General features: G+C 41.1%; 1 protein-coding gene across 1 annotated transcript; it reads left to right on the top strand.

Annotated features, from left to right (window-relative positions):
- The first annotated feature begins 3,834 nt into the window (after positions 1 to 3,834).
- On the top strand, positions 3,835 to 15,092 carry AGR2 (anterior gradient 2, protein disulphide isomerase family member). Its single transcript, XM_016217005.2, has 8 exons — positions 3,835 to 3,888; positions 6,831 to 6,976; positions 7,220 to 7,283; positions 7,402 to 7,454; positions 8,825 to 8,898; positions 11,140 to 11,203; positions 13,789 to 13,872; positions 15,043 to 15,092. The coding sequence occupies exons 2-8, from the start codon at positions 6,838 to 6,840 to the stop codon at positions 15,090 to 15,092; spliced, it is 528 nt and encodes a 175-aa protein (XP_016072491.1). The 5' UTR covers positions 3,835 to 3,888; positions 6,831 to 6,837.
- Positions 15,093 to 16,526: the final 1,434 nt, after the last annotated feature.

Genomic DNA, 16,526 nt, shown 5'->3' with positions numbered 1-16,526 from the left:
AGCAAATTAGAAGACAGGGTAGAAAAATCACTCAGAGAACCAAAAAAAAGCAGCAATTAAAAAACAGGACGACAGTTTAAGGGAGCTGTGGGACAACATAAAATACAACAATATTCACATCATATGAGTTACAGAAGGTGAAGAAAGTAAGCAAAGGTTAGAGAACATGTTTGAAGAAATAATGGCAGAAAACTTCCCTAACCTGGTGAAGGAAAAAGTCACACAAGTTCAGGAGACACAGAGGGTCCCAAACTAGAAGAACCCAAAGAAGCCCATGCCCAGACACATCATAATTAAAATGCCAAAAATTCAAGACAAAGAGAGAATCTTAAAGGCAGCAATAAAAAAGCCATCTGTTACCTACAAAGGAGCTCCCATAATGCTGTCAGCTGACTTCTCATCAGAAACTCTACAGACCAGAAGGGGATGGTATGAAGTGTTCAAGGTAATGAAAAGCAAGGATCTGAAATCAAGAATACTCTATCCAGCAAAGAGCTTCCCAAATCAAAAAAAAAAAAAAAAAGGAGTTTATCACCACCAAACCAGTACTGCAAGAAATGTTAAAGGTACTGCTGTAATAAGAAGTTGAAATAGAGAGAAAGAGAAACATAGGCATAAAGAAATAAAATGGCAATAGGTAAGTACCTATCAATAATAACCTTAAGTATAAATGGATTAAATGCTCCAATCAAAAGACATAGGGTAGCTGAATGGATAAGAAAACATTACCCAAATATATGCTGTCTACAAGAGACCCACCTGAGAACAAAAGACACATAAGCTGGGGGGGGGGGGGGAACCTTCTGGAGGACTTTAAGGGAAAAATTGACAGCAATACGGTCATAATAGGGGACTTTAACACCCCACTGACTACTGAATAGATCTTCCAGACAAAAAATCAACAAGGAAACAGTGACTTTAAATGACACCCTAGATCAGATGGATTTAATTGACATTTACAGAATATTTCACCCAAAAGCTGCAGAATACAGTCTCCTCAAGTGCACATGGGACATTCTCAAAGACAGACCACATGTTTGAACATGAAAGAAGTCTCTACAAGTTCAAGACGATTGAAATCTTATCAAGCATCTTCTTGGACATTTACACCATGGAACACTATGCAGCTATAAAAAGGAAGGATCCCTTACCCTTTGAGACAGCATGTGGGACCTGGAGAGTATTATGCTAAGTGAAATACGCCAGTCAAAGACAAGTGTCACATGATCTTACTCATATGTGGAATGTAATGAACAAAATAAACCAATGAACAAAATAGATCCAGAAACATAGAAACATGGAACAGACTGACGAATCTCAGAGGGAAGGAAGGCGTGAGTGGGGGAGTGGGGAGAGATTAACCTAAGAACTTACATGCATATATGCATAACCCATGGACACAGACAATAGTGTGGTGAAGGCCTGGAGGAGGGGTACAGGGTGGAGGGGATCAATGGGGAGAAAATGGATATTTTTAATACTTTCAACAATTAAGATAAATTAAAACATTTTTTAAAAAGTAATGATGTTTAATAAAATATAAGGAAAATTTGTATCATCTATAAAAACCCTAGTTGCTTTACACTAAGACAGTTGCGGGAGCCAAGGATGCCAGTCACCCTGGTGCATTTAGGCTATGTTCTAATGATTACTTCCTACCTGCCATACCTTAGTCACTAAGATAAATACTGGGATTTTACTGACATGAGAGTAGGTACAGGAATACAGTAGAAAATTATAACAGCATCATAATTAATTATAAAAAGCCAGAGGGATTTTTAATTACCAAGTGTTATAGTTTGAATTGTGTCCCTCCAGAATTCACCTGTTGAAATCCTAACCTTCAGTGTCACAGAATATGACTATATTTGGAGGTAGTGTCTTTAAAGAGGCAATTAAGTTAAAATAAATTGTTAGGATGGGCCCTAATCCAAGATGACTGGTATCCTTATAAGAAGAGAAAATTAGCCTGACCGACATGGCTCAGCAGTTGAGCATCGGCCTAATGAGTTCGATTCCCGGTCAGGGCACATGCCCATGTTGCAGGGTATTTAGGAGGCAGCCCATCAATGACTCTCTCTCATCATTGATGTTTCAATCTGTCTCTCCCTCTCCCTTCCTGTCTCTGAAATCAATAAAAAATATATTTTAAATAAAAGAATAAGAGGAAATTAGGACACAGAAGGAAGACCGTGTGAAGTCAGAGGGAGGCGATGGCACCTTAGAAGTGAAGGAGAGAGGCCTCAGAAGAAATCAAACGTGCAGATACCTTAATCTCAAACTTCTAGCTTCTAGATTTGTGAGAAAATAAATTTCTATTGTCTAAGCTACCCAGTCTGTGGTACTTTGTTATAGCAGCTCTAGCACACTAATACACCAAGTACCTTCTCATTTCTTAATTCATTAAAATCTAATGTAATACTCAAAACAATGGTGTATGGTAGTATTTTCCCCACTTTATAGATAGGGAAACCAACATTTCAGAGATGTTAAATGATGTCTCCAAGATTATTCAGTGAGCAAGCAACAGGCCACAGAAATCAGACTAGACTGTACCTAACCCTGCTGACTTTCCACTCTCAGCAGGTAACGGATGACAGGACACTTGGGCTTCGGTCCCTTCGGTGTCATTAATTTTTTAACATCTTTGCTTCTTTCATCTGCAAATAAGGTGGTTGAATTAAATATCCTAAGGGTTAAATAGACTAAAGGTCTATATAAATGTCTTCCCAGTTTAAAAAAATGTAGCTCAAATCATTGTTTCCAAACTCCAAAAGAAATTGTCTCTGTAAACTCATTTAGAATCGGAAGAAAATTCAATATTTTGAGAATCACTTAGGATTTTGCCCACAGAACTTATCTCTATCAAAAATATATACATACATTAAAAAGTTTTGAAATACTATGCACTTAACTCATTTTAAAAAGTAATTTTTATAGGGCTTGCATCCTATTAATTTCTGTTTTTAAAGATTTTGCATTCTATGGTTTTAAGAATTTCACAGAACTTCATGAACAAAACACAAGACTAAGTCTTTTTCACAGAAAATCTGAATTTGGGCTTAAAATCTTTAGTGAACAATTGGATAATCTTGAGTGGAAAAAAAAATGGTTGCAGACCTCAGTTTCTAGGTCTGAGAAATGGTGTAAATGGCTTCCTGCATGCCTGGAATGAAAGTTTGCCATTAAATGAATGAAATACCTTTGAGCTCTTTGGAGGGAGGTTGCTGCATATATACAACTGCAAGATAATTCATAAAAACTCATAGTGTTAGGGCATCTTTTTTTCAAAAACTTTCTAAGTATTGAAATACATGTGAGTGCTTGATTTGCATGTTGTTTTACCTATGGTGCATGTATATTTTGTTTGCCAGAAAGAGGGGAATATATCATGGAAAATAATTTGTACCATAATGGGGAATAGCAGGTTATCTGACCGTAGGGGTTAGAATTGTGAATCATCTCTTGTGTGCTTTTTAACTAAGTAAAGGAAGTTTGCCCAAAGGGGAGGGGAAAAAAATCTACAAACCACACATCCATCCAATTGAGTAAAGACAAATCAGCCTTCAGGCATATCACTGGTCTTCATTTCAAGCTTACCTGGATTTGGCACTCTGCCCATCTTTTCCAAGTCTCTTAATTATACTTTCATAGTTTAAAAAGTGCATACTGTTCAGCATTTGCAACATTATTTTTGAAGAAAAGGAACTCTTTAGCCCAAGAAAGACAATCTGGCTTGGGAAAAGGAAAGTTCCTTTCTGAGTCTGCAACATGTAAATCAGAGATTAGTGGGTGGGATTGAGGTGTTCTCGGTACATAAATAGAGGCTGGACTGAGCTCGCTCACTAGGAAGCTTGGACGCGTGGAGGCCGCTTGGCTCACACACAGGTGGGTGGGGAAAGCCAGGTAAGGGTCCTCACAAAGCGCTTCTTGGAAGGGCACTCACTAGAGTAAGTTCTGGCCTCTGATTACTGTGTAAAAGACAGTTTCCAGGGCAATGAAATGGAATTTGCCGAGGGAATAAATGGAATTTTCACCAAAGGTTTACTGGGGACTTTCTTTGGCCTGAGCTGGCAGTGCTACATTCCTGAGCTGGTTCAAGGTGCTGCTTTCTCCCTTGGGAAATGGGAGGTCTGAGAGTGGGTGAATTCTAGGTGTTTTCAAGTGTGGGACAGGGCCCAGGATCTTCTGTCGCTGTGCACTGTCACCATCTAAGCTCTGCTTTTCTCCCACTGCCTGAAGCGAAGGTCTGCGGCACTGGGAAACCTCAGCTCAGATTGGCCACTGAAGCAGTTGCAATTCAGAATCTGGGTGCAAATCAGAAATGCAGGGCTCTTTCTCTGTCTGGTGTAAAGAGATTCGTGTTGCACCTTCGTACTTCAGATCCATGGGAGACACCGTAAGAGAAAGCTGGGTGCTTTCCTAATGCATTTATGAATTAGGGGTATCGAAACCTCCTGCAAGTTCATTCCTTGCTAAAGATAAGAAGACAGAGATAGAGTGACCAATAAAAAGTGCTGGTTTCATAGAATATGTGCGTGTGTGTCCGAATGGTCAGTGTCTCCCACAGTTAGCATTCTGTTTTGAGATGGTTTATGCAGGAAGTGTGCAGAGCAGAGCCTGTTCGTATTTACAAAACCTTGATAGAATGAATCTCAGAAAGTCAGCCCACAGCAGGATGTTTGTACAGTAGGAGTTATATTAGGCCAAATTCTGTCATCCTGCCATAAAAACGTGTAATATGCCAATAGTTCCAACCTTTGAGCTGCAGAGCTATCGCAAGGGCTCTTAATAGCTGCTTGCACAACAAGAATTGTCACTGGACTAAATAGGTACAATGCCTCGCCACCCGTTTATGATTTTTTAAAAATATACATAGATGCTGTTGCTTTAAATGAAATGCAAAATCAAATAAATGTTGATAAATTCAAAGTAGCTGCTCGCCATGATGTTTCTAAATCAACTAATATTAAAAAACAAACAATTATTCTCACATAAAAATTCTTGGCTTTTTTAAACACTAAAAATAAGTCTTTGTGCTAAGAGGGCTTGGAATTGTTGACTTGTGGTACATTTGAGTTTTTCCTGCAGAGCGCTAGGGTACAATGATTGTTATTGGAATTTCCACATCTTAATCAGTGTGGAAAATGAAGAAAATGCATCCTTACTTTTAACTTAATGTCTTTTTGAGTAAGACATTTTGTGGCTACTTACTACTACTTGAATAATAATTGGCCAGTTTAATATCATCTGGAATTGGTGATCTAGGAGCACTTTTTTTTTTAATCAGCAAAAGTTCCCGCTCATGCTATCAGAAAGTGAAAAACTTCCCCCCTTAAAAATACTACGCATTGATAGTCCATCCTTCCTTTGCAGAGCTTATTTTATTTAATTCCAAATCTACACCAATATTAGAGTTAGATATTTCTTTTCAAGCAATTTCAGTCTTGGCTTTACTAAAATCCCAGGTCTCCCGCTTTGCGCGTTGTGGTCCCTGGATAGCCACAGTGGTTGGCTGGTGCAGCTCACTTTGCTGGCTCGCTCTCTCCCCACTCACTCGGGGATCTTCTCTTGTCATTTACTCTCCTGTTCACGGGAATCTCCTTCACAGCAGTGTGACCTTCCCTAAGAACTAACTGTGGAATACTGGAAGAGACAAAAAGAAACTAACAGAGACACCCATGGGGTTGCTTTCTCTGTTATGAGTCCCATAGAATACTTTTGTGCACACAAGTGCGCACCCACAACCGCCTGCCTATCCCAGGCCCGCTGTGAGAGTCAGAGTTGTTTCAGTAGGAGGAACTTGCGTTGATATATTTCGGTCAATTCAGAACTAATATATAGAGTTTGGATAAATATTACACTGGGGAGAGAATTATGTGGGTACAAGTTTTCAGGTAAATAACAAAGTTGGCAGGTGTTAAATGAAATAAGGAATCACTTTTCGCAGATCTTCAATGGCAATGTCCCCATTTTAACAGAGGCTAAAGAAGTATCTGTGATTAAATTGTTTCAAGATGGGAAAATGGGGGCCAGCACTGCAAAAGGGCAAGATCCAGGAACCTTGGTTTGGCACTCATCTCATAAATCTTCATCTCTCTGAATTTCAGATTCTTCATCAATAAAATGAGGCATTGGGGAGGTGGGGAAAGAAGGGGTAACCGATAAATGTTTTAAATATAAAATTTAAGTGTAGATTCTTTTAGCTATAAGAGTATATACATTTACTTATTTTCTTAAAATATATCTATATCTATATTGTAGATTTCTATGGAGATCTACATCAGTATATTTATATCTGTATGGAGAGGAGAAATTTTTAGGAAATTTCTGTGGAAGGTTATCTTTTCAGCCCAATTGCATGGTTTTGATCTCAGCCAAGCCTCAATTCCTGTGGAAGGAAGGAAGGAAGGAAGGAAGGAAGGAAGGAAGGAAGGAAGGAAGGAAGGAAGGAAGGAAGGAAGGAAGGAAGGAAGGAGGGAGGGAGGGAGGGAGGGAGGGAGGGAGGGAGGGAGGGAGGGAGGGAGGGAGGGAGGGAGGGAGGGAGGGAGGGAGGGAGGGAGGAAGGAAGGAAGGAAGGAAGGAAGGAAGGAAGGAAGGAAGGAAGGAAGGAAGGAAGGAAGGAAGATGACTGATGGACATTCACACTATGTATTTTTAGGAAATTTCTGTGGAAGGTATCTTTTCAGCCCAATTGCATGGTTTTGATCTCAGCCAAGCCTCAATTCCTGTTGTAAGCCACAGTCGTGATGCAGTCTGGAGATTTTGAAGACCACTTATTCCCTTCTGTTTCATTGACTTTTTGCTTCTTTGATTGTTTTCATTATCAGATTTGCCATGGAGAAGACTTCTGTGTCGACATTCTTACTCCTTGTGGCCCTCTCTTACACTCTGGCCAAAGATACCACAGTCAAACCCGGAGCTAAGAAGGACACAAAGGTCTCTGCACCCAAACTGCCCCAGACCCTTTCCAGAGGTAGGAGTCAGCTTCTTGTTGGCTTCCGGTGCTACTTAATTGGGAAGCTAAGACTTGTGTGCTGAACGTATTTTTTTGCATGGGTTCCTTCTAGATTTATCAAAATTTACAATTATCTCTACTTTCTCTAGAGGTTTTTCTTCTTTAGTATCAAGTATATATCCCAGTCATTGTCATTGCTTTTCAACAGCTTTGGGCCTGAAATTATAATAGCTTTAAATATACTGGTTCATTTTGCCCTAGGTTGGGGTGATCAACTCATCTGGACTCAGACATACGAAGAAGCTTTATACAAATCCAAGTCAAGGTAAAGATGAGCGTTACGCAGCTCTCCTGAAGCTCTCAAGGGCACCACCTAGTGATATTTCGCTGCACATGAAATCCTACTTAGAAAAAATGATCCAATCTCTCTTTTTCTTTCAAAGCAACAAACCCTTGATGATTATTCATCACTTGGACGAATGCCCACACAGTCAAGGTAACTTAGTCTTTTAAATATAATTTCCTTTATAGGCTTTTAGCTTTCGGGCCAAGGTTTGGATCACTCATCTTGATATCCTTAGCACCTGGCACAGTTGAAGACAAAATAACATTTCATGTAGTAAAAAGGTATTTAAAGTAGCTTCAAATATTTCCATGCTTTGGGTTAACCACTGCTGCTTATGTTGGAAAAACAAGCTCTAGGATTCACCCTTGACATCTTTCTCTTTTATCCCACATCCAACACATCAGCAAATATCATTGGTTTTGCCTCCAAAATATATGCCAAAGCCAGGGCCAGCTTCATGGGCATGCAAGCTGTGTAGCCACACAGGGCCCAGCGCTTAGAAAGTCCCCATGCTTGCTTTAAAGCTCTGTAGTCACCGTCTTTAAATTCTTAATAATTTTCGAACAAGGGGCTCCATATTTTTATTTTGCACTGGGCTCCCTATATTACGTAGGTCCTTCCCAAATCCAACCGCTTCCTGTGGTCTCACTGCTACTGCCCTGGTCCAAACCAAGATCTAGAATACTGTAATAGCCACCTACCTGGCCACCGTATAGTCAGTTCTCCACACAGAAGCCTGAGTAAAGCTGTTAAACATAAATCAGATCCTATCAGCCATGTGCTCAAGCGGCTCCCACTCACTGGGAAATTTAAATCCAGATTCCTGACCATGGGCCACAAGGCTGGGCATGGTCTAGCCTCGGGCTCCTTCCTTCCTTACCCCTCTCCTCTCGTTCTCTCTCCACTCCACCTAGCCTGGCCTTTGGGCTTTTCCTCAAACATCCGAGCTCATTTCCACCTCAGGACTATTGCCCTTGGAGTTCCCTCCACCTAGGGTGACATACCCTCAAAATCTTAGAATGGGTCACTCTCTCACTTCGATGCCACTTGCTCAGAGCGATCTGTCCTGACCACTCTATAGCCCTTAAACTTCTTGCTTCGTTTCAGTTTCCTTCCAGGTACATATCTCCACCGAAGTTATTAGATTTGTTTACTTACTTATGATCTGTCTCCTGCACAGGCGTTTGAGCTCCATGAAGAAAGCACAATATTTTTTTTCTCACTGCTCTATTCCCAGGGCATAAAACAGTACCAACCATAGAATAGCCCACTCAATGAATATAGGCTGGGAAAAAAAAGAAAAAAGAAAATGAATGGATGGATGGGGGGTGAATGAATGAGTGAAAGGCAAGAAGCAGAGGCAGACAATAGCCTGGGTATCGATCCTCATGCCCATCACTGGCCGAAAGGGCAAAGTTGAACATTGTGTTAATAAATACACTTCAACTTAAAATATAACAGAGAGCAGTGGTTTTATTTGTGTTGGTGTGGACGCTTAATTGTTTTTCTTTACACTACAGCTTTAAAGAAAGTGTTTGCCGAAAATAAAGAAATCCAGAAAACGGCGGAGCAGTTTGTTCTCCTGAATCTTGTCGTGAGTGTCCCTTTTCCTCATTGGTGGCATTTCTCCAGGGCTCATTACTCAGAACAGACGAGTCCTGTCCTTTACCCTATACATCTTTTTTTAAAAAAAATATATCTTTATTGATTTCAGAGAGAGGAAAGGAGAGGGAGAGAGAGAGATAGAAACATCAATGATGAGAGAGTTATTGATCGAACCCGCAACCCAGGCATGTGCCCTGACCGGGAATCGAACCCCGATCGCCTGGATCCCAGGTGGACGCTCAACCGCTGAGCCACGCCAGCCGGGCGTCCCCTGTACATCTTCATCACAACCCGGACATCCCGCACGGGGATCTGTTCCAAACACTCATCTCAAAGGCTGGAGAGAAAACGGATACTTTATTTTTTTAACAATCTACCTTTCACGTTAACGTTTTTGATTTAGCAATTAGTAACTTCGGGTTATCTGGAAGGTACTCTCCTGTGGTTAGGATTTTCTCTGGCGCTGCAGGAACGTGAAGGCTTGTGTGTTTTGCGAGTTACCTCCTGTGCCCCTCCTGCAGTCCTGGCTGCTCCCGCCCATTCCCTGTCCTTGCCTCCGCTCGCCCCGGAAGACACAGCTCCCTGGCTGGCCGCCTGGAAGGGCCGATTCCCACTGACTTCATCTCCAGCCCTCCTCATGTCCAAGCTCTTCTGCCTCACTCTGTCATAGCCCTCAAGTCAAATCGGAGTCTCTGTCTCTCCCTCCCCCTCCCTCCCCCGTCCCTCCCTCTCTCATGCTCTTCACAGGCTGACAAGTTGGCTTCTTCGAGGAGCACCCACACCAGTATTTCCTCCTCACCTCTCTTCCCCAGGCTCCTCTTTCCCTTCCTACCCCTAAATATTAAGTGAGTTGGCGAATCTCTGTTTGACCTACTCTCTTGTTTTCATATTTTATATTCTCTTTGGACACAACATCCACATCTGTCTTTAATCAATGTCCACACACTGATAATTCCCACATCTTACCCAAACATGCCACAACTTCCAGCTGGTGCATACAACGGTGCTCCAGGCATCCCATAATTAGCTTAAACTCAGCGTGTTCAACTGCATTTCTCAGCATGGTCCAGGCTTTTCAAATTGGTCTTCTTCTTCTATTCCCTATTTCATAGAAAGTTTTATTCTAGATTGGACTCTCCTACTCACCTGCAGCAGCCAAGAGGACCTGTGGTTCAACTTTTAAGTATTTTTGTTATTGGTCACTTCCCTATAAACTGAGGATCACCCTTTCAGTGCATCAGTTGTTCACTTTGCTCGGCTTACTGCAGTATTACTAAATGGCCCCCTGCCTACAAGATAAATTCCATCTAATCCCACCCTCCATTAGGGTGATCACTTTGAAGACCAATTGGGATCATGGTACCTCTTCTACCATCTCCCCACTGCTTCTTAGCTATTTATGAACTAATGTAAGCACACTGGCATGGCGTGCAAGAAAATACGAGCTGCCCCTGAAGCAGCTCTCCAGCATCTTCCCTCACCACCACCTGCATCCCCTCCAAACACCTGGTCACATCAGGACGTGCTCTGCATTTCCTCTACTTTGCACAGTCTCTCCCCTCTGCCTGGAATGGCCTCCTTTCCATGGAACTGATTTCAGTTCATTTTTTAAGACCCCCTTCTCCACTTCATAAAGTCCGAGTAGACCTTGCATACTGGGTTAAATATCCTGCTCCGGGCACCCATGGCATCTGTATTCCTCCATCAAAACATTTCAGCCACTGGATCCCCCAAATTCATTTTCCTACCTTTATCTCCCAGTAGAGTGTGCATCTATGAGATAATATGTATATTGCTAAATTTAAAAAAACACACCACTTCTAAATAAAAATTTGATAAGTGGGTAGATGACTACTCAAGATGTTTCTTTCTGTAATTTCTCCAAGAATGACTTCTGCTTTTTTTCATTAATCTACTTTCTCCTACCTCATAAAAGATATCTTTGCTAAACACTGTAACTCCTTTCGAGTTCTCCCTTCATGAACTTTTTTGCCCTTTGTCACCCGCATTCAGCTCTTTGCCCCCTGTCCTGCATCACATTCTGCACTAACTTGTGATTTCATGCACATAAGTTGTCTCTGCATCTGTATTGTAACCCCTTGTGGAAGGGATTGCCTCACAGCATCTTAAGATGCCTAGCCCAGCAATGGACACATTTTTGTAATAACAAATTTGAAAAGAGCTAAAGAGTAAACAAACTAAAAGCTTTTTTTTTTTTTTTTAATCTTAGTATGAAACAACCGATAAACACCTTTCTCCTGACGGCCAGTATGTCCCCAGGATTATGTTTATTGGTAAGTAAGCGAAAAATGACACAAGTGCCACCATATCTCCACCTTTGCCCACCCCAACCCTCAGGTGCCACTCCCCCATGGCTTCAAGGGGTTTAACATCCCTTGAAGTTTCACAAAATATCTTCAGTAGAAAATGTGGGCTTCCAGATATTTCCACAGATAACATTACTTTCCTCATATGCTAATTTTAAGTTTTCCTCTTGTCCCGTAAATACATCTGAGAAGGAAGCACCCTGTTAACTGTTTAAATGTATTGTTCATTTTACTAAATACTGGGCTGGGCAAAAGTAGGTTAATAATAATAATAAATTAAATAATTTATAAATAATAATTCAAGGATAAACTCTGTGTTTTATGTACTCTCAAGTGTAAATCTACTTTTGCTCCACCCCTTTACCTCAGACCTGTAAATACTTATTTTTAACCAGGCAAACTTTCAATTTGTGTGTTGGATAGTTCTTTCTGAAATTGTTGATAATTACTTTAGGAAAGTTAAGAATATGAGTTTAAAAAAATCAAGTTGCCATGCTCCTTCCTGCCACTGAAACTATTTATATGCTGATCCTTGCTTTCCCTCTGCAGCTACATGTCACCTAGTCACCTCCCAACATCACTCTTTCACTGACCTGGCCAAAGCCCACAAACATGTGCTTTTTGTGGCACCAGTTTCTTCCCATGGTTGCATTTTCCAGTTATGATTTTGTAATTATTGGTGTTTGTTTAATAAACATTTCCCCCATGGGATTATAAACTGTGTGGCAGGGACTATAGCTGTCTCTGCTCACCACCATATTTTCAGCATGACCCTGTGGTGGGCTCACAATAACTGTTTCTTAGATGACTGAACAAATTAATTGAGTTTGGCTCTCATCAATATCATACTGATTTAAAGACCGTCCATGATAACAGTATGGTGATTATCAAAAGGAAAGGCGGTCGGGGGAGATAAAAGAAGGTATGGGGGGTAAATGGTGGTGGAAGGAGATTTGACGTGGGGTGGTGAACACACAATACAACACACAGCTGACGTCTTGTAGAATTGGACACCTGAAACCTATATAATTTTCTTAACCAATGCCACCCCAATACATTCAACAAAAAATAAAAATAAAGACAGTCCATGATTAAATCTATCACATCAGAAAGAGCTCACTCTAATCACTGGCTCACCTATGTAATTCTTTCAAGTTCACACTAAATGTACAAAACGGGAGAGAAAAAGTGAAGGGAGAAAGGAGGAAGGCGGAACCAGAGCTTCATAGGTTCGGTTTTGTTAGGATTGAGAACATTTGGAACCCTTAACACTGAAAGGGACTTTATAGGGCCTCCAATCTTACCTTGGGCACAAATTCTGTTCACAGAATTCTCATTTCAGGGCATTTTGACCCACGTGCGGTCCCTTCAGTTGTAAGAATCAACTCCAACTGAGGCAGCTTCCTCTCCAGCTCTGTAGTCCGTAGTTCATGCCACCTGACATGAGAATCACCTGGAAGATTTTTAAAACCGAGCTGCCCAGGCCATACCTCAAGCCGAATAAACAAAGTGTCTGGGGGTGGGGCACAGGCCTCGGCCTTTTTTTAAAGCTCCCAGATGATTCCATCGTGCAGCCAGGGCTGGGAGCCGATGGCTGGGTGTTTAAGAGCCTTATGTCCTTTTATTACCACGACCAGGCCAGGTGTTTGTCCCCTGCACCACGCAGCAGCAGGTCTTAAGTCTTTGTTGAACAAAAGAAGGTCTGCTTTTTGTAAATTATGTTGGTCCTAGTCCAGACTTTTGAAATGACAGAGACTGTCCGTTCAAATAGCGGTGACAGGCATCGCAAACATGCAGGTGCTTTCACGTGTCCTCCTCACGTAGATTTCAGGACATACACTTGAGGCTCCTTTGGTCACCTCTACCGAGGTAAGGTTCCCAGGCCTCTGTGCATCCCGGTACTACCTCCCTTTCAGATGTGCCTTATTTTAAAAATACCTTTCTGTGGCATTGATAACTTCAAGTTAATATAAAACATGAAAAAACAGATTTAAACAATGCGTAAGAGATGACTCCTAAATCTATATTTTTTAAATAAGGAAAAAAAAATAGAGACAGGTACTGCATGTTTATTTCACCTTTGGTGCTCTTAGGGTTTATCTTCTTTTATTCATTAAAAATATATATATTGGTTTTGAACGCCAGCACTGGATGTGGGTTTCTAATTATCTGGGTTGCTCTTGATTATAACACATTTCAATGACAGCATAATCATTTTAAAAGTTTAAAATAATTCCTTAGCAAAGAATGCTAATGTGTTCACCCAGAATGGAAACACCAGCCCGACCACATGTATTAATCCTGTTTTCGGGTTGCTATAGACAGGACAGCAGGGTTCGTAGCCTTTCCCATCAATAGCTCTGCGCAGCTGTTGAGGGCTCCCAGGCCGGCTCGGGGTCCTGATGCCCGAGGAGCTGCAGGGCGGACGGATGGGGATCTGCCAGGACACACGCCGTGTTCCCTTCCTAGGACACGAACAAATACACGGGCTCCGTCCCGCAGTCGGGCTGCTGCCAACGCAGCACTTCACTCCTTTTGCTTTTCCTCTGTAGACCCGTCCCTGACCGTGAGAGCCGACATCACTGGCAGATACTCAAACCGTCTCTATGCTTACGAACCTTCGGATGCAGCTCTGCGTAAGTGTCACCTCCTCTGAACATCTCTGTTGAGGTCCTAGGGAGTAGGGGCCACATGACTATGAGGGAGGCAGGGAAAGCTGCTCAGGGACCCCAGGGAATCAGCTTGACCAAGTCTCGTCACTTTGATCTCATTTTTAAAAAATTTTAATTGAAGATGAATAATTTAAATTAGGTATCGTTTTCTCTAGGAGGATTCTATGACTATATTACCTGCTCTTCAGGTTTGTTTCTTAGGCACATAATGTTTCACAGAATTCCGTACAATAGTTGTAGTGATCTGCATGCTTTGTTAAATATTTTTTTCCAAGTAACGAAAAGGAAATAATTTAGTCTAGCTTGTTGATATTGGGTTCAAGTTCAATTTTAAAGATCAGTAGGAAAGATGGCTCCAGATAGTTGCCAAGAGACTCACTTCCCAGAGAGACTGACTCACTCACTCAAGGGAGATAAGGTGCCTCAATAAGAGGCTGTACCTGCTTGTGACATTTAATTAGTCCCTCTGGGAAGAAAACTGAGTTTTGTCCTAGGAACCAATTCTGCTCAATGACTAGCGGCTGCCTAGAACTGTAGTGCCCAATATGCTAGCCTTTAGCCATATGTAGCTTTTTAATAGTAAATTTAAATTACTTACAATTTAAGATTCAGCTCTTCTGTCATGCTAATCACATTTCAAGTACTCAATGCAAAGGCACTGAATATTTTTCATTATCACAGAAATTCTCATTGGGTGGCACATAAAGATTCTCATTGTTTTGGGAAGGATTTTGAGGCTGTGTCTGGGAAGCAGAAAGATCATGATGGTCCATTAGCAATGCCTTCAGTGGGTGCCAGAGAACCAGGGGAAGCACATTCCATGTATTCACCATTCTCGAAGTAATAGCATATATCTTAATAAGCCTTCGTACTCCTTAAAGGCAGGTGTCCTGCACACATAATATCATAGTATCTTGTAGAAAAGGCATTTAATAAATATTGGAAGAGAACTGGAATGTAATAAAAGCCATTGCACATAGTTTTAGAAAAAAATTACAATAAGGTTACCCACTTTTCACTCTCTAATAGCACCCCATTAAACAATCAATAGAATACCCAAGTGTGGGGGGTTACTATATCTATTAATATAATTTCTGGTCATGTCTTGACTCTCGTAACAATTTCGCCCATTAGTTATTGACAACATGAAGAAAGCACTCAAGTTGCTGAAGACCGAATTGTAGAGAAAAGACAAAATGTGCCAGCTCTTCCCTCTGTGTTCGGCCGTGACCTGGAACCAGAGGGGATTTCAGAAGACTCTGGAGAAGGCAGGAGCATGCGTGGACATGCTCATTAGATTACAGTTTAATGTTACAACAGCTACTTTTTTTAATTTGGTTTCAAGTATACATGTATGAAAACAATACTGTATACTACCATAGGAAGCCATACTTTTTAAAAAAATAAATCCTTTGGGAGTGTTAAACTGTTTTGTTTTTCCCAACTTGGTCTTTCACAGAAAAGCTATGGGGTTCACTTGCCAAAGAGGACTTTTGGACACACAAAATGTTCAAGGTTGGGGAGGGAGGGTGACAAGAAAAAAAATAGTGTAAGCAATGAAGACCAGACAGTCAATTATCATCTCAGTTCACTATAGTTTCTCCCTGGGTCAATAAAGTAGACATTAACTTAATCAACAGCAGTATCAAACAGAATATACTTTAGTGTGAGAGAACGTGTAGAAAGGCATCCTTGAGAAAACCAGGTACCTAAATGGAAGACAACGCCCCCCCCCAACTGTAGCCAGAAACTCCTATGTACACACTTTAATTTAGTAATTCAATTTTAGTTAGATTTTGCCCAACTCAACCCTTTCAGGGAAAGCCTCTTAGCAGGTAGCTTTCTCCCTGCGAAGACGAATTTTGTGAAAAGGTCATTCAAAGAACATCCATGAACACATGCTAAAGAAATCCTGAGAATTAGCCTTATAATACCTTGGGTCTCTCAAGGTCTCAGAGTCCTGTCCTGGAATAAATTCAGTTGAATTGGTACCATCTTTGTCACCAAAACGTGACTGGCCAGGAGAAGAGCAAAGGGCAGTGATATCCTGTCTACCAGGTAAAGAGCAGAGGTCGCTACTTATCTTTGGAAAAGTTGAGAGAGGGTGTGGCATCAGATAGGGGAGCAGAGTTAGCTACTTAGAACTCTATTCTGCCAGACAAAAATTAGAACTGTATTAATTTCTTCACTACATATTGAATAATCTCACATTCGTTAGTATATGGAATTCTTTTATTACCCAGCCCCCACTGACTTCTTTAGCCCCTCAATGACCGTGGAGGTCTGTTCAATGCTTTGCATATTAATTATCTATTGTCTTGAATAGCTTGTTTTTTAGATAGGTCCTTTTCTGAATAGATTATTTAGCATTATTAGCTTTTCCAGGGCAGATACTATATTTTAAATACTGTTCTAGCTCACAGTACTTTGACAGAGCTCACAACAGTCTGAGCATATATTGTTGATTTAATGACATACAAATCCTCAGTAAATATATCAACAGAGGGACTGGACTCCCTTTGCAAATATAGGTAACCGACATGTGTTTACAGAGGTAAAATATTCCATTTAGAAAGTGCCCTGAGGTTTAATGAGAGGAAAAAAGTTTTCACTTGTAT

The sequence above is a fragment of the Miniopterus natalensis genome, chromosome 10 (genome assembly GCF_054644295.1).
Source record: "Miniopterus natalensis isolate mMinNat1 chromosome 10, mMinNat1.hap1, whole genome shotgun sequence".
NCBI lineage: Eukaryota > Metazoa > Chordata > Mammalia > Chiroptera > Miniopteridae > Miniopterus > Miniopterus natalensis.
This window is presented reverse-complemented; position numbering and strand designations above follow the sequence as displayed.